At 42.9% G+C, this 26809-nt stretch overlaps 1 protein-coding gene across 1 annotated transcript in view; it reads right to left on the reverse strand.

Moving 5' to 3' along the window:
• Positions 1 to 26809, reverse strand: part of PDE11A (phosphodiesterase 11A) — a 358008-nt gene that overhangs the window by 30549 nt on the left and 300650 nt on the right. Inside the window, exons 16-18 of the mRNA XM_026492464.3 lie at positions 14244 to 14321; positions 8459 to 8522; positions 2030 to 2104 (exon numbers count right to left, since the gene is read on the reverse strand). Coding sequence (XP_026348249.2) covers positions 2030 to 2104; positions 8459 to 8522; positions 14244 to 14321 — 217 coding nt within the window. The remainder of the gene's footprint in view (positions 1 to 2029; positions 2105 to 8458; positions 8523 to 14243; positions 14322 to 26809) is intronic.

Consider the following 26809-nt stretch of genomic DNA (forward strand, 5'->3'; position numbering starts at 1 on the left):
TTTATTTATTTGAGAGAGAGTGCATGTGTGAGAGAGCGAGCACAAGTGTTGGGGGGAAGGCAGAAGGAGAGGGAGAAACAGACTCTCCATTGAGCAGGGAACCCAATGGGGGGCTTGATCCCAGGACACTGGGATCATGATCTGAGCCGAAGGCAGACGCTTAACTGACTGAGCCACCCAGGTGCCCTGTGTGATTATTTATTTAATATCTATATTTCCCATCAGTTGACAAGCTTTGGGGAAGGGCAGGGAAGATGGCGCCTCGCTCATGGCGGGATGCACAGTGCCCAGCCTCGTGCTTGATACCTGGAGGTGCTCAAGCATGTTTTATTAACTGACTCACTGCTTCCACCATTAACACTTTGGTTAGTCTAATGACCTTTAGGACCATGACACCTGATGGGGCTCCCAGACAATTTTCTTCCTAAATATCAAGGAATAACAGACACTGCTGGTGTCACCTCTATGTGCATGCATTTCCAGACATCTCTGGAAAAGGCCTAATGAGAAATAGCCCTGCCACAGCAGCCAGGAGACTGTCATCAGCAATGTTAAGTAGCCTTTTGTGAGGAGAGAGTAGCATTTAGAGATACGCTCCCACTGCAAAATTAATTTCATTTATTTCTTCAGAGAACGCCTTACCTGAGCCTCCAGACAAAGGCTCCTTAGCGCTGCATCACTGCCCCGGCCGGCTCGCCAATGCTGGCAGCTGACTCATATTTTTTCTCATTTAATGAAATGACCTGTGGTATTGCTGCATTAGAGACCCTGCAGAGGCTGCCTCTGAAGCAGTTCTTTTTAAGTGGAGGAAAGCTTTAATTTGAAAATAGATATGTAGCTGAGAGAAATCTGGGTTGTACGAGGTTTTACACATTAACGATGTATCCTGATCTAGTATCTTTATTTTTGTGGCCAAATCTGGTGACACCACCAGAAAAGAATAAAGGGAGATTTGAAAACAGTATAAATAGATGTTGCTTTGGGAACTAAACTACTGGGTGAGTGTTCTAACCGATGTAGTCTTCTGACCTTACCAAGGTAAGCAGCACACGAGCAACAGTCGAAATCAGTAAGGCCGTGAGGTCTGACTTCAAGCAGGCGATGCTGTTTAACTAGAAGCTGGTCCTGCTGCCTTCCCTTGCTCTTCAATATCAGCACAGAAAGGCATCTTAAAACTTGAAGATCTTATAAATATCTCCAAATGTTCAAAACTCAGTTGACTTGAATACTCATAAACAGACATTCTTGACAATGGACACATTCCTGGAGTTGCACTGAATCCAATGCTCTGGGCCGGCTTTCCAATACTTGGCGTCTTTCCTTGAGTTGTTGGGTGATGCGTTTTTAGCTAACCCTTTGTTACGAGTAAAGAGGCCACCCCCTTCTTGTGGGTGGTGACGGGGACGTGTATGTCTTTTGTCTTGTTTGAGTAAAAACAGCATCATCCCGAGCCCACAGTAAGCATTTTCAAATAATAATTGAATGGGTGATTCCAATAAAAGTGGCATTTCAATCAGCAGAATCGAGTTCCCCAAGTGAAACTTCATTTTGTAAACAAAGAAAAGAAACAGAGACTTGAAATGATTTGGGTTTGGGATTTTGGAAATTCTGAAATTGGAAAATAAAATCCAGAACATCCATTATTTACTGCGGCTGTCCATTCTAGCTGCTCAAGGCTGGACAGCTCGCCTTTAATTTTTGTCTGTATTTCTATTGAAGTAGCTACCAACCATATACAAAATGCCAGCATTGGGCTTTGAGTTACTCAAATGCCACTCTGCACATCCCTCCTCGCGGCTACCTGGCCCACCGCGGGAACTCAGGAAATGCTTGTTAAGTGCTCACCACTCTTCATCAGAAACCTGGGGATAAGAATGCTTAGCATTAAATTTAACTAAAGTTTTAAACTTTCAGAACTGCTTCCTTAAATCCAACTTTCAGTCCTTCCCACTTTCAAGTTGTGATTTGGAGTTACTTTCGAAAATGTCATTCCAAAGGGTAAATGCATCATAATAAAAGACGAACTTACTGAAGGAGTGAGTTTGAGTTCTGATCTCTCCCGATCTCCTTGTTCAAAGAACTCACTGGTTACAAGTTCAGCCACCTGAAACATACATATTTATTATATGGTTTGTGTGATGTATCATAAGACTCAGAAGTTATTTCTGCCTTCCGTGTATGGTGTTGATCTTCAACCCAGATAATCATTTCAAGAGCTTTCGGAGAAGTACGTTAACATTTTTTGTTTCAAGGTATTGCAGACTTGAATCAGTGAAACTGATTTCCTTTTAATCAGAAGAGCCTGTGCAAGGTATTTTAGATGCATGCTAGTACATGACCTCGGACAGCAGAGATTCTGTATTCAGGATGAGGCACTGGGTTGCCACCTGCAAAGTAGGAAATGTTCTTACTGCAGAAAAACGAAGCAAATAATGCCTAATAACAATTTTTGTTTTCATAATATGATATGCTTGTAATAATAATTTAGCCAAATCTTGGTTGTTTCTACATAGATTGTTGCATACTTTTATCTTAGCTTGGTTTCATTTGCCATCCCCCAAACTCTTAACTGCCTCACCCTACCAATGTTTTCATGCACTCTGGAGAGGATAACCCCAGGGCACAGTTCTGCTTCTTACTGGAGCCATCAGCCAAGGGGCAGGACAAACACTAGAGTGACTGTTCATACCAGGTTTTTCTACGGTGTGTCATGATGCACTTTAAAGAATGTTGATTTGGTCTTCAGGCTGTCTTAATCTAGGTACTAAAAGTATGAATTTATGGTACGTTCCAGTTGGTGCAAGCACGATGGAATGGTGGTTCTACCCCAAATGCCCAAATGGTAGAGATTTTTCCAAAGTAAGGGCTTCTATTTTTCCACTTTTCATCTATTAGCATGGATGATCAGAAGTTGCTCATTGATCATTGCTAAGCTAAAGAGAAGCTTCTCCGAGCCCTGTGCTTCTAATAATAGCTTATGGGGAGCATACCGATACAGCAGGTGAGAGTTAAACAGGTATTTTCAACAACACTACAGTGTGCATCTAGGAAATCTCTGAGATGAACTTGTTGGCTTTAGAAAATTTGGAAGAGCGGGAAAAAGAAAATCCCGGAAAACTTGATGGCAAGAAGATCTGGATCCCCAGACTAGTTTTCCTCTATTCCAGGCTCTTACAAAGACGAGGTTCTAAGGTCTAGAAAAGGCTGGTTTAATGTTGGTCAAGTGGGAAGAATCGAGATAATTTACTTAAGTGTATCTCTCAAGAAAATCTGCCAACCATAAATCATAACCATTGATAAAACATAAAAACATCTCTCTCCGCCTGTCTGTCTGTCTCTCTCTCTCTCACACACACACATGCACACATATACACACCCTGAGAAAAGCAAGTATGTAGCTCATTTATAAAGAAATAGAATATCTAGTCATTCAGATTTTAAACATTTCTAATAAGGAACATGGGTACCTTTTAAAAATTCAATAGCATAAAACTAGTTGGAGCCGGCTCAATTTTTCTAGGGCCCGGTTCCTTTCTCTCTCTCGTCTCTGCCACTACCTTTCCAATTAGCACTCCAGACCTCTCTCTCTGTCTCGGCCTTCCTTTAAAAAAGAAATGGTCCCTTAAGGGCCTGGCCTCATTTATTCAGCTCCCAGAACACTCCCTCAGATGGCTCTGAGGTGGGTCTTTTGCACTAAAGAATACAAATGTGCACATCAGGTCACCCCAAGGTAGGAGTCCTGCTTAGGTCTATAGCCCCTGGAAAGCAAAGAAATTAAAACAAAATCCTGTCCTTGATCTTTTGAAAGTGGTCCTGGCTGTCTCCCCTGTGCTTCTTTCACGGCTCAACTTGTACCACTGTTTCATTTGTACTTAAAAACCCAATCAGGAACATTAAGTGGCTCCTGATTGAATTTTTTATTAAAGAAGGAAATTGAGATGCTAATCAGGCCTTGGGGGATCACTGGGGAAACCCACATGCTTAGAGTCCTGTGTGTGAGGAAGGAAGGCTGGAACAGACACCAGTAAAAAAAAAAAAAAAATTTCATAAGGAAATGTTAAAAAATCAACATCTAGGAGATTAGAAATGTATTTATACTTTTAAAAGAAGGTTCCATTGTTTTTGTCCAAATATTTCCTAAAATCAAAGAAGTGAGTATGTTTTTGAGAACATTTTAACCCATTCGATTTGGAGACAAACACATATGAGATCTTCAGTTTAGAGTTGTGACAAGATTTCTGATGGAAATGTTTGGGAAAACATGGTTTTGTGTTTTATTTCCCTGAACTCTTGGGTCTCAGTTATCAGCAGAACCTCATGTCCTAAAAATCAAGTATCATTTACATCAATGATCAAGAAGACCACCTTCAAGTGGCCAGTGGGCCTCCCACATTGGTCTAAAATATCAATGCAGAAACTCTTTGTCCTTCTAAGGACTTTCTCCTGTCCTTTTCCTGCTCGCAAGTGGTCTATTGCTCCTTTAGTTGTTGACTAATGTTGTTGACACGCATTTCACTGGGGTTTCTGAAAGGCCTGGCACATCACACCTCATCCCACTCTCTTTCCGATCTTCTCTGGTTTCCCTCTGGTCCCCTGAACTTTCTCCCTCTCTCCACTCCTCCGCCTCTTTCCATCCCAATCAGAGTGGCCACCTCCACTACTAAACTTTTCCCCAATACCTGGAAGATACCTACCTCTTCTCTGTTCCCCAGCTTTACTGTAGGGGAGCCTTCCCACACTGAGGCAGGGAAGAGTGGGCAGAGATGTAGAAATAAGCTACTCGACGTGCAAATTCTTCCCACTTACCCTGCTTTATGTAACTTCAAATATGTCACACTAAACTGAAAGCCGAGGCTCAGTTGGAGGAGAGCTATTTATTTGAAGAGAACTTTGTAGGAAAACTGCCCAATCTACACTGGACTGTGACAGGAGCAAAGAAATTAGCTTTTCTTTGAGTTAAGCAACAAAATTTGAGAATATATTTGTTACTGCAGCAAAGCCGACCCTATTTTGACTAACACAAAAATTAGTATGGAAATGAGGTGCTGCTGTTAAAAAGAAAAGAAAGAAAAAAAAAAAAGGAAGAACAATAAGAAGACCCTAAAATATGTGGAATCAGCAGGGGGTCAGGTATAAGACAGTGAGGAAATGTTGGAGGCTGTAAGGATGATGGCCCATGTTACACAGTGGCAAAATAATTCGTACAATTCTCACTGAAATAAAGCAAATTATGTATCTAATGAATTACCGCCTTAGGGGAAGAGATTGGAAAACACATGTTAGTAGCATGTGATGATTGCTATTGACTATGTTTTGCTAAGTATTATAAGAAGTGAGCCCAGAAGAGGATTGGCAGGCTTATCAACAGGAATGAAAAGGAAGAGAGATCAGAGTCTTCATTTCAGGGATGGAAGATGAAGCTGCTTTCTAACCCCAAACTGTAAAAATAAAAATTGAAATATGATTTGAATGACAAAGGCTGATCAAGACCCAGACTTGCAAGGCGCCTGCCAGGCTCAGTTGGTGGAGTATGTGACTCTTGATCTCAGGGTTGTGAGTTCAAGCCCCATGTTGGGGGTAGAGATTACTTAAAAATAAAACCTTAAGAAAACCCCCCAAAACCTCAGCCTTACAACAAGAATCAAAGGTATGGCCAGTGCACTCACAATTAAGAACTTTGGACGAATTATGCGGTACCCGGGATATCCCTTCAGTTGTACAAAATGGCCCAGAGAACATGGTTCTCTCACCGGCACCTGTTAGGCCCCGACTGCTAGGAATTGGGTCATGAAGGAGGAAGAAAGAAGTACATATGCTATTTTTCTTTGTTCTTGAAAACAAGGAAGCAAAGAGATAGAGCAGATCTGAGAAGTCCATCTAGAATAGAACTGTGGATGTGGTTATTGGCAAATGGAAATTACTAGAACCAAAGACATAAGAATCTGACTAAATGTGCAAGGGAGTTTGGTGCCAAAAACCCCATAAGACCGTGACTACTTAAAACCTAAAACAAGCCTTGGGTCCTCAACGTTTTTTGGGTGGGAAACAGGTTGGAAAACTGCCTGGCCTTTGGATATAGCCACGGAAGACGATGGAAAAGGGATAATTTCCCAGAACAGATCTAGCGGCCATGGATAAGGATGGTTGGGGAGCATCTCGCAGAGAGCCAGAGCCTGCCTCAGGGTGGATGGCCTCACAGTGAATGCCCAGTGGGATTCTGGAATTGCTATGGCCCCCTAACTGCCAAATGTGGGACATCTCTTTCCTTTCTGAATGGGAGTGTTATCAGCAGTACTTTGTAGTTTGGGTGTGTGTCAGGGGCTGTGTTGGGGGTGTGTGTAGGTATTTAATTTGCATCCAGACCTGATGTAGAGACTGGGATGAATCACCCAGAGATCCTGGACTTTGAGCTTGACACCACAACTTAGGGGGAGCGTTTGGGTCATTTCCCTTAGGGAAAGGCTGAGTATATTTTGCCTGCAGGAAGAAGAGTGAATCACACTTTTGGTGATTAGAAGGGCAAAGTGTGGTAGTCACATTTCCATTAACTATTTCTGGCTTTCTACATTCTGGGCACACAAAAGGATCTTCCTGATTGAGCGGGGTCTTGTGACAAGTTCTGGCCACTGAATTTCTGGGAAGGGGCATTTACGTGCTAGTACAAGGCAGGCTAGGGCCTCTGTCGGAATGATCCAGATGGTAACTGCTCCTTCAGCCCCAGTCCAAAATGAGGAACAGTACCAGTTGTTTTGAGGCTGAGGGATGACCGCTCATTGTGCTGACACACTGGCATCATTTAAAAATGCTGACTGATGTATCCAGTATGAGGCAGTGCAAGGCGCTGTAAAGAATGAAGGCTTTGGAGCCTAATCTGCTGGGATTTCAATACCGAGCAGCACCACTTACTAGCCATATAACCTCAAGCTATCCTCTCTAGGCTTCACTTTTCCTATTTGTGAATTATGGGTAATCATTTTATTAGTTTCCCAGGGTTGCCAGGCATGACCACAAACTCGGTGGCTTAAAACATCAGGAATCAGGGCGCCTGGGTGGCTCAGTCGGTTAAGCATCTGCCTTTGGCTCAGGTCATGATCTCAGGGTCCTGGGATCAAGTCCCGCATCAGGCTTCTTGCTGAGCAGGGAGCCTGCTTCTCCCTCTGCCTGCTGCTCCCCTGCTTGCGCACTCTCTGTCTCTCTGTCAAATAAATAAATAAAATCTTTAAAAAACAAAAACAATAGTAATCTATTCTCTCCTAGTTCTAGAGGTTAGCAGCTGAGCATCAGTTCACTGGACAGAAATCAAGGTGTTGCCAAGGCCAAGCTCACTCTGGAGCCTCTGGGGGAGAATCTGTCCTCCGTGCCTCCAGATTCTGGTGGCTGCCACCTTTCCTTTGCTCGTGGCTGCATCGCTCCACTCTCTGCCTTGTCTTCACATCCCCTTCTCCTCTTCTGAATGTGTAATCTCCTTGCGTCTCTCTCTTCTAATGATGTCTGTCATTGAATTTAGGGCCCAGCTGGATAATCCAGGATAATGACAATGATAAAGACAATGAAGGCCCTTAACTTCATCACATCTGCAAAGACCCTTTTTGCTTCGAAGGCAATGTTTACAGGTTTCAGAAATTAGGATCCGCTGTCTTTGAGTTGCTATTATTCAGCCTACTGGAGTAATTATACTTAAATCAAAGGCGTGGGGGCTTAGAAATTAGATATTTGGATATTAGATATTTAGTCAATAAATATTAGTTATTTATTGTTATATGAATCTATTTTATTTTCCCTAAAATGTTGAGACTTAAGATACCAAGTTACTATTTTAGACCCCACACAGTTGGTGCCTCATACAAATTGAAAAGATATTAATCTCCAAATACTATCAGTAATCAAGGATCTTAAAGTGTGTGTCTACTGGCTTAAAAAATTTCTTGCTCTAAACTAACACGTTCGGCAGTGAAACCAGATAGTGGTAAAGGCATGATTTTTTGTACACATTAAGTATGGATATCACACACTTTGCCCAAAGTGATCTGATCTCTAAATAGTCCTTAAAAAGAAAACGAAAATGTTCTTTTGACCTCCTTGGTTTCTTTTTTTTCTCTCTCTCTTTTTTTAAGATGAGAAAAAAAGCAGACCTTTAGCTAAAACATGATTACCTATTTAAAAACGCTATTTTTGAAACTCTTGCCTTAGGACACGGTCAATGCGTTATTTGGATTTAGAGTGTTAAAAAAAATCTTAGCGAATCAGGCATATTATGACTCGGTGGAAGCACGTTAAAGAACGGCTGTGCAATAAACTATGTCTCGCCTGAGCCTCCTGCTATTTTTTACACCATGTTAATACTGATGCAAATTGACTAGGGCTTCAGTGCCCAGGAGTCGGGGCTCTGGGAATATTGCCCCACCCCCCCCACCTCTAGTCCCTCCTCTGCCAGGCCCTGCCATTAATCACCACTTGCCTGTCTCGAGATCTCCCACGGTTTGGTCACGGCTCCAAGGTCACAGGCTGTCATTAACATTGATCTGAAAAACAGAACCAAACAAAACAGCCTGAATAATCTTTTGTTGCATTCCTAAACAAACCCGTCCTAGATACATAAATAAATAAAATGGGACCCAGGCCAACACTCACGTGTCTTTCCCTCAACAAGGGAAGCACTGTTTACAGTCCCCATGTTTAGCATCTCCATCATGCAGCCACACTGCTTAGGAAGACAAAGCTCGCACACACCCTCGGCTGCCCTTTTGTTAGGTCTGCAGCGGACCAAGGAAGGCAAAGCGCTTTTTTCTCTATACCTGAGCTAAGCAAGCTCTGCTTAAACTAATCTCTAATGGACAAGGTTTTTTATTTTTAACTAGCGGCAGGGGAATCAGCATATAATACCATAGACATAGCTGATGAATCTCTTCACCAACTTACTGCTGATGGATGGGAATGGACGGGAACCTACAGCAAAGGGGCGAGGCGCTCGCCACCGTAGGACCTCCTTCATTTCCACCTGCCCGACGGAGCTAAGATTTACTGGGAGAGCGGCACTGTCTCACTCCAGTTTATTACCTGGCTGCAACCATGTTTTATAAGCATTATGAAGAAGAAACATATTCAGCTGCAGCTTTCCTTAATTGGAGCACATAAGAAAGCACAGGAAGGTCTGAACCAGATCTTGGAGGGGCAGGTTTCTACTGGGTTTAACTAGAATTCACCCTGAACCACGGATATAAAAACATGGGGAACAATTTAAATTGTGGATAGCTCTGGTGCTTCTCATCTGATGTGGTGCGGAGGTGGGAAAAACGAGGTACACCCTTTGTCTAAAATCTGCTTTCTTTGTACTAAAGCCAGCAGTACGTGATGAAAAGCCAGGAAGGATTGGAATCGAGAGACCACATCTTGGTTGGCTCCTTTTGGAAGAAAGGGGTGTGTTGTTAGAGGTCAGGGGGCTGTCCCAATGTCGGGTGTTAACATTTCTAACCCTGCCGGACTCGAATGCCTTGGAAACATGTCTGCTTCCCAGATGGCAGAGCACGCCTGGATGGTAGCGGGGTTTGTGTAACTTCCCCAGGAAACCCCTCCAGGGAGCAAGGCAGAGTGGCAGGTAACAATAGGTCATTCAAAGCACCGCCAGGCACGCCGGCCTCAGCAGCCCGCTCCAGGAGTTAGGCTGCATCGAATCCCAAGCACCCCTGTGCGAAACACTACGCGGAGCAACGCAGCAGTGCATTCTTCATATTCGATCTTGTGTAACAGGCGCTCTGCTGTGTGCCTGCCTCCGTTCTAAGTGCCGACCCACTAACTACTAACTAAATGAATCTTCTGAACCCTCGGAGGGAGGGGCCGTTACTCCCATTTTACAGAGAGGTAAATAGAAGCACAGAGAGATTAAGTAACTTTCCCAAAGCGAGTAAGGATTCAGGATTCTGTGTTTATCACAAAGCTACCAGACCCCCTCTTGCTACACTCAGATGCTTCTCCTTTTAGGTTCTGCTGGTACCAGAGGGAGACAAGCTGTAGGTAATGCCTTGAACTTTGCAATCTCTCTCCTAGACAGGAAATAATCTCTATGAGGTTGCCTACTTATGCCATAACTTGGGCAATGACTTAGGTTCCCTCTGCTTGATAATTCGAGGCTTACTTATCAAATTAATATCACCATTAATCAGTCAATCAACAAGTGTATTGAGTATCTGGCTAGGTGCTCAGATAGTGATCATTCTAATAGGTATCATTAATCGAGCCAGCACTACACAGTGATTTACAGAGTCTCTCGATGAGGCAGGGATACGATTATTACCTCCATTTTACAAAGCAAATAGTGTTTTGCATTCCTTGATCAGACAGGTTAGAAAGTTGGCCAGAGATTACACAGTGAGGAAGTATCGAAGCTGGAGCCAGAATTCATAAAGTCTGACAGAAGGGTCTCTATTTGCAGTGAATGCTGTACAGCAGAGCAGGAAGTCCATACTGAGAAGAAAGACAGAAAGAGTCTGGGAGGGAGGATGGGCTGGCGGGTGTCTGAAACCTTTTTCCAGCTGGCACTGGGGAGTCTGTTAAGGTTGGGGGCTCAGGAATGACCTGGCTAGACCTTCCAGGCAGAACTTTAGGTGGTGGGTGTGAAAAGAGTTTGGAGAAGGAGAGAGAGAAGCAGGGAGACCAGTTGGAAAGTATCAGTGGATAAGGGCCTAAAATAAGGAAGGGCAGGAGAATGGAAAGGCAAGGAGAAGGCTCAGAGCTTCCAAAGGAAGGACCAAAGGAGGTGAATGAGTAGTTTTACTGTATTGTTTAGATTGAGCCTCTAGAAGAACTGAAAGGTCTTTTCTAGAGTCAGAAGTTACTCTTGAGGCCCACGTAATTCTAGTTCAGTCTGTGGTGGGGGGTGTGCAGCCATGCAGCGCGGGATGAATGAATGGTCAGGAGCACCGAGGGCATGGCCAGCTCTGGGATTGACTGCGCGGCATCCAGAGTGTCTGATGCTCACAGCAGAGCATGTTTCTTGCACCTCCCCTCTATATATCAAGTCATTTCAACAACAATCTTGTCTTAATCATCATTTTCTTGATTTGTTCTCCAGTTTTAAAGCAATTCACAATGAAAATGAATCCATTTAATTTAAAAAATAGATTCACAGTCAGTAAAACAGTTCACGTATGAACTGAATTTGGCACTCACCAAACAAAACAATCACACTTCACACTTCGCCCTCTGTGTCGCGGTTTTAAATTTTAAAACCCAAATAAAACGTCCAAATGGTCACCACAAAATGACAGAAGCGAAGTAAGTCAAGTTATGTTTTTTCATCCTTGCCACTACCATGCTATCGTTGTTTCTTCTGGATATACCATTTGAAAGCAGAATGTGAAACTCCGTAGGGTCGAAGACTCGAACTAGCGCCGGAGACCGTGCGAAAGGCTCTGAAAGGTCAGGAGCTTAGACATGAAGTGTCGCTGCGTTCGCCCGTGTCAAGCGGCTCACTGGGTCCCCGCGCATGCTTGCAATGAACTTACAGGTACCACAGGGCACAACTAAAGGGTAAGTAATAATGTGCTCATTTGAAGCTTTCGTATCAATTATTTTGATACTCAACAGTAAATTCAGCAATTGTCTGGAACTTCTACCAACACAAGATTTTTCTCTGGGAGAAGTATCTTATCATTGACATTGTTTAGACTGCAGGCATGTGGTGATGATAAAAAGCAGAGCGACTTTTAGTTGGTTTTATTACTATTTTCAAGTTCTCTACGATGGTGGTCCCCCAGAGCCCCCACTGCACGTGATCAGAGTCAACATGAAATGCGGGAAGGGGGGCGCCTGGGTGGCACAGCGGTTAAGCGTCTGCCTTCGGCTCAGGGCGTGATCCCGGAGTTCTGGGATCGAGCCCCACATCAGGCTCTTCCACTATGAGCCTGCTTCTTCCTCTCCCACTCCCCCTGCTTATGTTCCCTCTCTCGCTGGCTGTCTCTATCTCTGTCGAATAAATAAATAAAATCTTAAAAAAAAAAAAAAAAAAAGAAATGCGGGAAGGAAGGCAAAGTGGGGGGGGGGAAGTGTAGAGCGCCGGGAGCACCTCTGTTTTACACACTGTGCTTCCAAATAAGATTTTTCTTCCATTTGGGGTTCCCTGCCAAAAAAACGTTTGAAAACCTCTGCAGGCAAACAGCCAGGTGGAGATGTGGAATGAGCACTGGCATTTTAGGAGATGTGCTCAGAAGAGAGGCCAGGCTGGAGAGATGGGGCAGGAGTCATGTGAGAAGAGGTGGCAGTTGAAGCCATGAGGAGGCTGAGAAACAGGAGAGGAATCCCCAAAATACATCCTCGGAGGTGCTTACATTTCAGAGGTGGTGGGGAGGAGAAAGGCTGAAGGAGGACAAAGAGTCAGAAGAGAGCAGAAAATCTGGAAGCGCATGGCTTTGAAGCCTCCAAGGCCAGGGAGGGCTTCAAGAACAGAAAGGCCAGTACTATTAGGGGATGTGATGAGATCTAGGAAGAGAACGAAGGCCCTAGAATTTGATCCTTGGCAGATGACTGGTGACTTTCAAAAGGAGCAGAAGTCACATTTCACAGACTGAATTCCTCAGTCGAGGAACAGCTAACCACTCTGTGGTAACTCCATACTTTGGAATGCTGTGCAACAGTAAAAGCTGATGACGTATGGACACGGACAAAATTGCACGGCATATAGTTGAGTGAACAAGCCAGTTCAGATTGTTGTATAAATATAACTTATGTTAAAACAAACAAACAAATCCACACTCAACAGTATTTTTCCTTAGAATATACACATACATAAATACTTTGGAAGTGGTTGGAAAGGATACGACAAATTGATAACAGAGCGTATAGCTGTGTGTCGGTATGGGAATTGGGAGTGAAGCCCAGAGGAGGTCTGGGGGCTCATCTGTCATGTTTTCATTTTTTACAGAAAAATATATTCCTATAATTACTTGTGGAACTAAAAATTATTTAAAAAGAAACACATTGCCTTGCAAGAAATTAGGAGGAGTGTGAGTCAAGTGCGGAACTGAAGGGAAGAAGGGGACTACAAATGGACCTTTAGAAGAAGGCAGATTTCAGGAATGATTTTTTTTTTTTTTTTGTCTGAGGAGATAGAAGCATATTTTTAGGCCTAGAATGCTCATGATGGAAAAAACCAGATTTTAAAAATGCAAAGGAGTATAATTGATAGGGCCAGTTCAGGGGCAGGGGAGGTGGAAGGAACAGAGTTAGGACACATGGGAAAGGCTAGTTTTGAAGACAGGAAGTGTCCCCTCCCACCCTGGACAGGAAGAAGAAAAAGGGTCTGAAAAGATAGCAGAGAGAAATATTACCCAGGAGGGGAGAAACAGAGGGCCTCTGGTGAGAAGTCCTGGGGTATGGGTGAAGAGAGGTCAGGGGCAGAGGGAGGGGCAGTCAGCCCTGCATTCTGAAGCTGGAGGCGGTGGGGGTTGGGAGGGGGCTTTCATAGCAGCTCTGGGCCGGTCAGAGTAGAGATCCTGCTCTGGGTGGTTCTAGTCATCACCTGGCTGTGGAACAGACACAGCGGGCCTCAGTCCAGGCCTCACAAGCTTTCCCAGGAATACTTAGCAGTTTTGGAACAGGAGGAAGACAGCAGAAGGTCTGGGGGTGGGTGAGGTCGGGACCGTGGAGGGACAGGATCTGAAAGAAAGAGGAATAGTGCCTAGCCAACAGAATGGCTCCAGTCAGGGAGTTCAAATGTCCCACTAACGGCGGTGGTTTGCTGCTGTCTTTTCTAAACAACTAGGACGAAGTCCAGTGAAAAGTCTAGAACATACTCCTTATTTCTGCCACCAAAATTGTTCCAATTGGTTTTCTATCTATAATGCCTGTTTTCTCTAAAGAAACCCCCAAAGTTAACACTCTATTTTGTTTTGGCGAACACTGTTTTCTAAGATTCAAAAATCCTCTCTCCCCTCAACATACATCCCACCCCCACCCCACTTCCCCAGGAAAAAGAGGAAGTCACAGCTTGCTGAAACTGAACCAATTTGAATACCCTTTTCTAATTCTGAAGGCAAATTTATGGAGAGGGGGCAAAAATATAATGGATTAGAAGACGAAAAGACATGCCATCTATCTTTTCTCTAATTATTCAACTACTCCCTGAATGTTTTGAATGTAAGCTAAGATTTGTTACTTTAAAAATCACATGTATGCCCTTGGCACTGTCAGAAAAGCATGGCTAAATCTTCAAATAATGAAGAAACACATAAACAAGAGCTGCTTCTTACCGAAATATATCACGATGGTTTTTGATGTTCCAATCATATTCTCCTTTACTGACAAGTTCAAAGAATTCAGTCCTCCTCCTGCACAAAATCAAATGAAGGAAGAAAGAAAAAAAAAATCTGGAATGAAATTTCTCAGTCTGAGGGGCAACGTAAACACATTTATGGGAAAATATAAGATCACCTGAACCAAGTAACTTAATATTTGAAATCGTGAGGCTAAAGCACTATCAAAATAAATCACTTTTTAAAAAATGGTGAGGCTTCAAGAAAAAGCCACAATCATTTCTGAATGCTTTTACAACGGAGGAGATTATCGAGCCGTCAAACAGCAAACAAGTGGTCCCGCATTTAGGATTACTTGCTGTGAGCTCTTGCGACTGAAAGTCAGAGGAGGGAAGCAAGGAGAAAGAAAAAGCGGGAACGATTTTGGAATGTTCTTGTCTCATTCAACAGAGAATGGAGCTGTATGAGGATCTGAGAGAAGATAAGCTCCCTGGTAGTAAATTCAGGGCAAATACTTTTTTTCCAGGTTAGAAAAGAACTATTTCAGCATTTCAGTGCTTAAACACATGGTCTGTGGAGTCAGAAATAACCGTTTAGACAGTGGCTCAGCCACCTATGTGCTGTGCAACTTGGGGAAGTTACTTAAACCCTCTGAGCCTCCATTTCCAGATCGCTAACACGGGGCTCGTGTTTGCCAACTCACACGGTTATGGTGAGGCTTAAACGCAAAGCAGTTAGTATAGTGCCTGCACACTTTCACTGCCAGATACTCACACCCACACGGATACACGTTTGGAGATGTACAGATACGGAAAAGACAAGAAAGGAATATTCTAAAGTTGGGAAAACGAGGGCGATTTATTTTTATTTTCAAAACTTTCCTCCAATTTAGTTATATGACTTTTCATTTTTATAGTGCAGAAGGAAAAAAGGAGGACATTACCATTTGATTCCTTAAGAATCACTTCTCAAGGTTTCACCTTCTTGGCGCTTCCTAATGAGATACTATTTAAAACATCCTGACATGCAGCTTCCCAAAGTGCATTCCAGGTGGAGGTACTGCACGTACTAGGCTTCCCTGGCAAGTGCGTTGGAGGAATGCTGCCTGAGATATACCTCTCTCGGAGAGTCACCTCCCATATCAGCCTTTTGAAGGTTCTGAGAAATACCGAGATAGAAATGCCTGTTTCACCTTCCTTAACCACAGAACGCCATACTCCTGATGTTTGGTTTTTTTAATATAAAGATTTTATTTATTTATTTGAGAGACAGGGTGAGAGAGAGAGAGAGAGAGAGAGAGGGAGAGAGCATGCACAAATGAGGCGATGGGCACAGGGAGAAGCAGACTCTCCGCTGAGCAAGGAGCCCAATGTGGGACTCCATTCCAGGATCGAGACCTGAGCCAAAAGCAAACGGTTAACCGACTGAGCCGCCCAGGTGCCCATAGTACTGATGTTTTAAGAAATGCACTTTGGAAAATACAACTACGTCATTCATGGTGGAAATCAGAGTAGGATCTTAGACACTTAGTGCTGACCCACTGTAGTTTGGAAACAAAGAACACAATGCTGGGTGCAACTGGTTCCTAGTTTCTGATCTAGGGTGCCCATCACCAGCTGCCCAACCATATAGACTTCTTGTCATCGGTCGGACGAACTACTCAATTTATTTGAAAGGAGGCAGGTCAGGAAGACAAGTATTTGAGACACACAGACAAGTCCTGGATCCATCCCTTCAAGTGGATACAGGTCAGGGCCACACCGCAGTACGGGATAATGTCCACAACAACCCCATAGCAGTGGTCAGAGATGGCGCTGCACAGGGACACAGAAGGGCCGGGCAACTCCCCTCCCCTTGGGGGATTCAGGTGTGTGCGGATCTTTTCTTTGTATAACTTCGCCATCATCTTCACTTGCCTGCTCCCTTCTCTGAGGCCACGGTCATGCCACAGTCTGTTCAGTGACAGACTGTGAGCTGAAAGAGAAAGGAAGGTGGTAGAACGGAAAGAACCCAAGTCTGGACTCACTGGCCTGTGCTGACTGCCACTTACTAGCCTACTAGCTGTGTGGCCCCAGGCAGGTGATTCCACCTGCAGAGCCTCGGTTTCCAGCTCTGGGGTGAGAATTTGAGAAGAGGTGTGTGAAGTGCTTGGCTCTAGCAGATTCTCAGTACCTGACAGCTGTGGTTAGTATGTAAATAATATTGACAGGATTCCTGCCAGCAACGACACACAATGGACTAATCATACTACATGAGATTGAAGAGGTCAGCTAGTTCTTTCTTCTCACTGAAGGGAGGCTAGTCTTCCTTTGAATTATTGTGGAGCAGAAAGTTTGTTTCCACAACTATTTCTTGAACACCTACTCTGTGCCAACTCTTCACAAGGCTTTATGGACACAAGACATGGGTGCAATCTCTAAACACCTCCGAATTTAGTAGGGGCGATCAACAAATAAATAGGGACTCCTCTTCCAACATGATACCAATGATAATACTAATGATACTGGGAGTAAAGTGAGGTGAGAGAGGCACTCACTTTGGGCAGGAAATTTAAGTGGGTGTCCAAAAGCTCAGTTATCAAGATAAACAATATTTTAACACAATATTTAAAAAACAACATAGAGGCAAGAAAAATCCATGATGAACAAAGCATCAAGATTTTAAACAGGATCTGACATGGCATGTGCACGACTTGCCTCCCCTGGCACCCACTCCCACACCATGAGGCGAACATTTACTGGGCCCTTACTATGGTTCCGTCACTTACTACCCACATGACTGACCTTGAGTAGGTTACTTAACATTGCTGGGCTTCAGTTTTCTTATCAGTGGGAGTGATTGGTAGAAGGAGTAGATAAAATGATTTATGTAAAACACTTAGCAGACAGCCCAGCACATAGTAGTGCTCAGTAAGGATTAGCTAGTTATTAAGCTAAAAAGGGGTGAGTTAACTGGGCCAAGATACAAAAGCAACCCACTGAGATATCAGGTGTCCCAAGGGGCTATGATACGCCCAGGGGATATCCTGGGGGGCACAGAGGAAGGCACTGAGCTTAGCTTGGAGGGTCATGGAAGATCATGAAAGGCTTTCTAAAAGAGCTTGCCCATCATCGTTCCTGTCATCATATGCACCTGATATCATTTCAATCCTCTGAGTTATTCTAAGAAATCACTAGAAGGCAAACTCCATGAGGACAAGGGCCTGGCCCCTTTTTCTTCACTCGTGGATCCCCAGTGTCTAGAACAGTGTCTGATATGTAGTAGTAGCTCAATAAATATTTGTTGAAGTGATGAATGAATGAGAATGATTACCTCAGAAACCTATTCATTTTTAAAAATAACTCTCCACTGGTTTCACCTCGATTCTAATTGTACTGGAGTATTCAGAGTTGCCATTTGGAGAGACTGAGATAAGAAAACAACGTAAAATCTATCCAAAGTGCCATTAGATTCTTGAAGACTAAATTCCCACTAGACGAAGAGGACAACAAAACAAGTTGTAGGAAGTTTAAGAACATTATTCCCATCTGAAGTCCAACCCTTCTTCCACTAATATTGTTCTGTCTGCTGAGAGTATTTTCAATATGAGACATAATATCTCTGATGCAAAATGGAGACATATTACCTCGGCGGCTAACTCAGTGCAGAAAAGATTTTTTAAAAAAATGCAAATCTGTGATAGAGCCACTGAACAGAATCGTAAGGATAAATTTCCCAGCTATGGAAACTTTAATAGCTAGAGCTGCTGGTGTGAAAGTCTTAAATCAACTGGACCCCAAATTGGTTATAGGTTTCACATCATGCTATAACAAAACTAGATTCCACTGCATCAGGACAAAAGGGACGGTGGGTAATGGGGTGGGAAGAATTCGTAGGGCACAGAAAAATGCGACATACTAATTCTATTTTTCCTCCACTGACAAAAGTGTGGCTATTTCTTGATATTTATTCTGACATCTCAAGGTGTGACTATGACCTCAGAAGACCACAGGACTTTCTGCACACCATAGTTCTGTCAAGTTTAGTCACTGGTGAAGCCATGTATATCATACACCTGGTAATATGCTTGGTCACACAAATAGTCAAACAGATACTTTAAAGTTTAAAACAAAGTGCATTTAAAATTTTTTTAAGTTCCTGAAAATTAACCATCTTGAAAGATCAGAAGATGGGGTTAATCATTTTCATAAGGCTGCAAAAAGGATTTGGAAGTAATGATATGCAAAGGTCACATCACAAATTTATTATGCATGCTTAATATGTTTTAAAAGGTATACAAATTACACATCAGACGTAGAGAATGTATCTCCCTCTTCACCACCCAGCCTAGAAATAAAGCTTTACCCACCCTGTCGAGGCCCCTGAGCAGCTGTGGTCTCTTGCTTCTGCCTCCCTCCCTCCCACCACAAGATGTCCATTTCCTAAATTTTGTATAAATCATCTTCACATAGATCCTTCTAATTTTACCAGGTAAATCATGCAAACTATTGCTCTGCGTATTTTAAAACTCTATAAATGGTATCATTGTAGTGTATGTATTCGTTAGCAACTCGCTTTTCCAGCTCAGTGTGAGATTTATAGCTCTAGGCCATTCCTTTTTACTGCTGTGTGGTGATTCCATGTGTCATTATACACTATTTATTTACTTACTTCCTGATGATGAAGGTTTAGATTATTTCCAGGTTGTTTTGCTATTCCGTATTACATATAATGCTGCTATGAACATCCTTGTATATGTCTCCTTGTGAATTTGTATGCATTCTCTCTCTCTGCCTCTGTCTCTGTGCACACACACACACACACACACGCATGCACACGCATATATACAATTACTGGGTCATAGAGTGATTTGTTTTCTATGTTTGAGTTTTCATTATAATTATAGACTGTTAGAGGTATATGGTACCTTTGAGAAACATCTACCGTTCCTCTCATTTTAGAGGTGAGGAAACTCAAGGTGAAGGAAGGTGAAGTGAATTTTCCAGGGTCGCATGGCAGTTATGGGCAGATCTCGGTAGATTCTAAGCCCCCAGCCTCCCAGTTCTGGCCTCTGAGATCGTCTTCGTAAGCCGTGAGCGGCATGAACCCTGGGGCCAGACAGCCCCGTGTGCTGAGGGAATATGCACAGCAGAGGCCCTGTAACGGCCTTGCAGGCTGCTCTACCACACAGGTGCCAAACACCAGGAACCTCGGCAGGCACCCGACAGGTGTTCCCATCCACAAGGGGATGCTTCACAGAAAAGCTGCAAATGGCCCAGGCCAAGTTGGTGGTTCGTGGCTCCGCGTGGCGTCATTCTGACCTCCTCCTTAGTGATGATCACTACAAAGCAACAATGTGATATCCACTGTGCTCTTGAGAAATGCGTTTGCCCACACAGCTGCTCCTTTAAGCATCTATATGTGTATGCGTGTATAGATTATAGACTCAACAGCATGAGCATATGTGAAACTGTTAAGACATAAGAGCAATTTTAAAAATACAGGGCTCCTAAAAGGAGCATTGGAAAATCTACAAAGTTATCTAACACTCTCTGGATCCAGGCTCTTCTGTCAAGAGGAACTGTATCATTAACTTCTCAAGCAGATCACTGGGAACCTTGGTTTTCAAGGACAATGGCAAATGCCTCGGCTAGTGAAAAGCAACATACTGGAAAATCTCATTTATAATCAGATATGTTTTTATTAGGCTTTTATCCCGCTCTCCTGACATATGCTCCATTTAGAAAAACAGCAGTCTTTAAAAAAGCATCATTTGAACAGAACTGCTAAAATTACCCTCAAAAATAATTCTGAAGATTGGTTACTGGTCACCCGTCACTACACTAAAAATCTTTCTGGTTTGTAATCTATCTTGCAGAAGACACCTTTTATGTGTAAAGTGAGAAATCACCACTTCTGAGTATATGTTAATCCAACAATTTGGGGGGTAAATTTACATATCTATTCATGCATATATTGCACATGTTCCGTATCTATTCATCTCACTGTTCCGAATCTACTAGAAGTCCATGAACGCTAGAAAGGTTTTACAGCCAAATTGACAAATCATCACTGTGATCCTCTGCAATGTCAGCCCCAGAATTATCAGGTAGCCGGGACAGGAGTGTGTGTGGGGGGCTGCAGGGTGGAGGAGATTTGTTCTTTTGTTATTCTTACAGCTCATTCAACGGGCCAATCATATGTCTGTGGTTGACTGCTAAATGTAGACTCTGGAGAAATTTCTGGAATTTGGGCATGAAAGCACCTGAGAGGAATAGAAAATTAATATGCAGATGTTAACTCTAGTAATTATGACTAAAGGAAAAAAAGTCATATATTTAATTTTGAAAGTGAATTTTCCTGGGCTGTAGACTAGCACTGGTAACACAAAGGTCAGCTAAGAGCCTGAATGAAGTTACTTGTTGGAAGCTGGGCTTTTGTCGACATGAATAAAATTGGTGAATGCAAGAAATGGAAAGGCTAGAATGACTGAATGTTGAGAATGGCTGAAGACTGGACAACACAGGTCCTAAGAGTCGGTTCGGTCCAAGCACAGTCACCAGGCCAAGAGGTGGCGAAAGGCATTGCTGGATGGCACGTACCCTAGTTGCTCCTGCATTTACTTTGGCCGTAGCACTCCTCACGCTGTGGTCTTACTTGTTTTCTCTCTTCCCCATGGGCACAGAGCCCCTGAGGTAAGAGCTTACCTGCCTGTGCACCCCGAGGAACTAGCACAGTGTCTGGAGAAGTGCATCAAGAAGGCATCAGTAAGTGCTAGTGGGTGAATTTCTCATGTTTTATTCAGTTGCAATATCATGTGGATGGGACATGTGCATGAATCTACGTAAGAGCGCTTTGAAGTGCATTAAGAGGTGCCAAATATTGCTTCCCTCAGCCTGCCGTGGGGCCTGTTCTAACAGTAGAATACTATCAGCAGGTTAATTCATTAGGCTCTGTTAAAATACAGGAATGGGTTAGGCCTTACAAGTCATTATACCTTACTTTGCATTCATTTATCTTTCTTCTTTCCAATATGGTGGCTAAGTTGAGTGCAGGCAACAGCGGAAGTTGAAAAAGCTAAGCAGAGTGGGCTCTTAATAAACATTTGTTGAGTGATGAATGAGTGAATATTCCTGTCTGCATAGCAGTAGAAACATTTGTTGAGTTCCTATTGTATTTAAAAAAGTAAATTGTTCTAGATATTAATCTAATTTTAAAAGGATGGTCAAACTATAACTCCTTTAACACTCTAAGATAATTTAGTACATTTTGCTGTCATTACCAGATGCTTTTGAAAAATGTTACTTATTGCCGCCCCTTGGAAAGACAAAGACAAAGATACCATTAGACTGGGCTTTTTCCATAATTGTTGATGAATGTTTGTAGAGCACAAAGGGAAATGGAAATTTTTCAGTTTGAAGATCCATTTGATTAACTTAGAGAGCCAGTTGGAAAAGCATTGAGCATCCAAATGGATTTATAAAATCTGAAGTATTGGATAATTCTCAGTTTCTATAGTGGTCTGAGGCAATGTAGCACAGACACGAGAGCACAGACAACTCGATGACATTGGGCAAATTACTTAACGCTCTCTAAGCCTATGCACCCTGATCTATAAGATGGGATAATAATATCTACGTTGGAGGTTGATATGAGAATTCAATATCAAAAAGTTAATATTTTGAGAACGCATTACATCAGGCAGTGTGTCATGTTTTGGGTCTCCAAGAGTGCAATGTCTGCACTCACGGGGCCGCCATGCTAGCCGTGATACAGGAAGCTACTGTAACGCTAGAACGGTGCTGGGCACAGAGCAGGAGCCTGCTGGGTGAGAGATTCAGTGCTATGTGATCACAGCTTTTGGGGATGGATGCTAAATGGCTATTGTCGACTGTCTTAAAGCTAAAGAATGGCCAACTTCTGACGTCCCAGCTTAGCTCAAATGCCAACGAAGAGCCTCTGATTGCAATCTCAGCCCCACCAGACAGAGCTCCGGAGCAGCTCTAACCTGGAGACTCCACCTGACCTCCCTCCTCATGGTGGGCATGCAGTTAGTTGAATTGCTCTCTGCTGGCTACCTAGTGTGCTTAGAACAGGCCTCGGGCGTGGGCATACTCAAGTGACTGCTGCCCCTAAAGCCTGAGTGTTCCCAGGATTGGTTTCAGTTCCAATAGGTTCTAGAACTGCAGAGAGAATGCCACAGTCGTTAAAAAGTAGTTTGGGGTCCAACTTCTTGGTTCAAATCTCAGCTTTACCGCTTACCATTGTGGGCAATTTACTGAATCTCTCCAAACAACAGTTTCCATCATGTGTATCATGAGGTCAATAATAGTGCCTATTCTAATAGGACTGCTCTAAATATTAAATGGGATAATGTGTATATAAAGCTCCTAAGTCAGCAGTCAGGATACACAAGTTGTTGTTCTTATTAATAATCTTCTTTGTTGACTTACATGCAGACAAAAGGACAGGGCATTTGTGACTTCTTTTGAAGTTTTAACACTTCTAATTTCGGGCCTATTCCTCTGCCTGCCCACACTCCCAACAAGTGTCATCCTTTACAGTGTAACTTCTATTAAGTTTTCTGGCTGAATGATTTTTTTTTCCTTATAAGGTACTTTAAATCATCAAAATTATCAAATTTAAATGATTTAAATTTATATTATTTAGATTATTGAAATCATAATTATTTAAATTACCAAATTATCTTTCAAAAAGGTAATCTCCTTTGGTCACCACAGGACCTTAAGGAATTGATATGGGTGATCTGCCTGTCCCATGCTGCTGACAAGAAACCAAGGCAAAGAGAGATTAAGTGAATGACTCCCTCAAAGTCGCATGGCTGGTTACCGGCAGGGTACATCTAAGTCCTGCTTGAGATGCTGAAATTACTATTTAATTATCAAAGCCTTATTCACTGCAAAGACTCAGAAAAAGGCACGGAAATCAATTCCAGAAAATCACTCAGCAGAAACTGGAAAATGCTTTCAGTGAGTTGGAAAATCAGACTAAAGAATTAACCCTCAGACTTGGGTTGTGAAGCTTAGAAATTCACACTAAGGTTTTTTGTTTGTTTTATTTCTGTTTTTTAAAACTGTGAATTCTGCTTTCATCTATCACTTGCAGTATACAATCCTAAGGATGACCAAAGCCACTAGTAATTAAATTTACAAGTGTTTGTGGCTGTTTTTAAAGGGGTTCCACATTTCTAGGAACCTTATTTTCTTCTTTTGGCGCATGGCAGGAGATCTTGCCTGTGGGAATGGGTCATAAACTCTCCAAAAGGTCCAAAAGAGCGTCTCCCTGCCTGCACTGGCCCTTTCTAGAGTGCTTTACCTTTTCTAGGGGAGGAAGGCAGTGACCTTCCTTTTTGGTGGACCTTGATAGTATCATGACTTTTTTTTTTTTTTTAAGGAGGCTCCACACCCAGCATGGAGCCCAATGTGGGGTTTGAACTCACAACCCCGAGATCAAGGCCTGAGCTGAGATCATGAGTCAGAAGCTTAATGGACTGAGCCACCCAGGCGCCCCTTGACTTTTGATTTGAGTATCCAGGGCAGAAGAACCAGCGATACACCAGACCCTTAGAGAGTAGTTGTGCCAGGCCATCCACACCCTCTTGGCCCATGTTTCTCCAGCCATTGCAGTGCCAAGCTCTTGCCCAAGCTGTGTGGTGCCTCACTTACTTTCTGCTGGTGGAGTGGGGAGGCTGCTCTGACTCCCTGTGTGGGATGCAGACCGCTGGAGGAATCTCCAGTGCTTGGGTGTGCATGTCCCGGAAGTGCCAAGTCCTGGGAGTTCACGCCCACTGAACAACACTGGCTGATGGAGAATGGAGGCGAGTGGATAATTTTGAGGGGCCGCATCCGGGACTTTTCAGACAGTCCCTGCAGGATCAAGCCTAGATGATCACAGGGATGACCAACAAGGAAATGTGTCCTTACAATAGCTTTCCTAACTCCCATTTCATTGTCCCAGTCCCCCAATCTTATTCCCTATGTCACTTCCAAAACTACGCTAACTGTATGCAAGCCCTTGTCTCCAGCTCTGCTTTGGGAGAGGGCACAGGGGACACATGCTGGTTTCCAAAGTAAACTGTTTTATATACATCTGGGAAGGTCAATATTCCATATAGTGTATCTCTAACTCAAATGACAACTATTTCTCGATTCTTCCATTAGAGAAGGAATACGGTGATTGTGGAAAAAGCCCTGAAAGAGCAGGTGTGGTTTTCAGTTTAGCCACTAATTAGTTATGTGACTCAAGCTACACCATTTAACCTTTTTGAGCTCACTACCTGATCTACAAAATAAAGGAGATGAATTGGATTACATCATGTCTAACGTCCCTTCTAGTTCCACAATTGTATATTTGTGAAATAAAAGCATTTGGGTGGCAGTTTGTAGTGGCTGCTGTTCCCCTCATTAACCCTAGGGATTGTTTTGGCTAAAAATAATGGCAACACTTTAATGCAACTTTAGACAAGCAAGTGAATCAGCCTCCTGAAGGTCTAGATTAGGGAATGAGCAGCTATTTGGAACCTCAGAAGATAATAATGCTGACAAAAAGAGAACAAGCTGGCTTCTTTGGGAGTCAGCAAACAGCAGGGGCTGCAGCATTAAGATAAGAACAGAGTAATGAGAAAACGAGTTGCAACCAACTTCCTTGGCTGTGTCCCAGCGGTCACTCAGTGATTCGACACATTCCTAACAGGCCTTGATAAATGGACTCCAACTGGGGAGATTTTTTTCTTCCTTAGAAGTTACTTGGAAACTCGGCTTGGGAAAATGCTTTGACTTTGAGAAAAATAACACAAAATCCTGCAAGTGTCAGAGACAGGAAATAAAAATATTGAAGGGATATAGGCCCCCGTTAATCCCAAATCAAGGAGCATCATTCCAGAAAAAAATGGAAGATCAGGATAGCTAAGTCAACCATGAAGGCCATAAAATATGCAAAATAAATGGGCTATAAAGCAATGGGGTTGTAGATATTGCTATTTATAAGACATACAAGGCATTTACAAGACATAATAAGACAGATAATATAGGTATTGTTATCTCCATTTTACACATGAAGAAAAGAGGCTCAGAGAGGTGAATAATTTGTCTAATGACACACAGCCAGGTGGTGGCAGAGCTGGAGTTTTTGTTTTTGAAATATATATTAAAAATTAATTAAATTTGGGGTGCCTGGGTGGCACAGCGGTTGAGCATCTGCCTTCAGCTCAGGGCGTGATCCCCACGTTATGGGATCGAGCCCCACATAAGGCTCCTCCGCTATGAGCCTGCTTCTTCCTCTCCCACTCCCCCTGCTTGTGTTCCCTCTCTCACTGGCTGTCTCTATCTTTGTCAAAATAAATAAATAAAATCTTTAAAAAAAATTAATTAAATTTATATTTATCAAGGTAATACGTGCACATAGTTAACAAAGGAAACAGTACTGTAAAGCACATAATGAAACAAAACAGTGTTTTCCATATTGCTGCCTTTTGTCCTTTGAGTGTATTTCCCAGTGCTTTCATTTCATGTTTTATTTTGGCTATAATATTCTAAATTTCAAGAGCTTTTTCTTCTCCTGTGGTCACTCCTATTATTTTTTAAAGCATCCTGTTCTTGTTTCATGGATGTAATATCTTAGCTGTCTAAGGATATTAACAATAGTTTTTGGGTTTTGTTTTCTTCTTCTCCCTTTTTGCTCTGAATATCATTTTTTCCTATTTTCTTTAGCTTCTGTATTTCAAATGGGAGGCTTTCACAAAATCTCCTGTGACCCCCAGTGTCTGTTTGTATATAATAGTAAGGCACTGGAAGACTGAGCAGGAGCTGTATGTGTACGTCCCCCTCCACCCCAACATTACACGGGATGTATTTATACTAAAAATTATTCATTGTTTATATGAAATTCAAATTTAACTGGGTTTCTTGTACTTCTGTTTGCTAAATCTGACAACCCTGGGTATATGGTTTGTGAGCTCCTAGCTTCTGGGTGACTGGGCGACGGGTTTTTAATCCAGAGATTTGTTCCATTTCACTTCATTCCCTCTTCTGAGCTCTGTATCTCACTCCTACCTTATATTTTCCTCAGTCCAGAGTCTGCTCTTTCATTTCCCCAGGGAATAAACCTTTAGTGTCTCCAGGGGTAGAGGAAAGGAAGCTAATTGGCTACTTTGGGGGAGGACTTTGTGAGTTCTGAGTGTTCTGTAAACTGGCTGGCTGTCAATCTCCTTGTCTTCCTTAAGCTTTGAGAGTCACATCCCCTTTTCATGGCACATTTTGTCTCTGGGCTCCAAACAAGCTCTTACAGGGCAAACTGTCTTGCTTCTCCGAGCTGCTCTCCTCTGTAGGTCCTGCTTTTCACGTCTACTCTGCTAGATCAGTTACCATTTGCTGGTCAGCCTTCCATTTTCCACTAATGTACTGACATCTCTTCTCAGCTGTAGTGTGCCCTCTCTTCCTCCTTGCAGATTTATGCCTTCATTTTTTTAAAAAAGATTTTATTTATCTATTTGACAGAGAGAGAGACAGCGAGCAAGAGAGGGAACACAAGCAGGGGGAGGGGGAGAGGAAGAAGCAGGCTTCCAG

This window comes from Ursus arctos, unplaced genomic scaffold (assembly GCF_023065955.2).
Source record: "Ursus arctos isolate Adak ecotype North America unplaced genomic scaffold, UrsArc2.0 scaffold_1, whole genome shotgun sequence".
NCBI lineage: Eukaryota > Metazoa > Chordata > Mammalia > Carnivora > Ursidae > Ursus > Ursus arctos.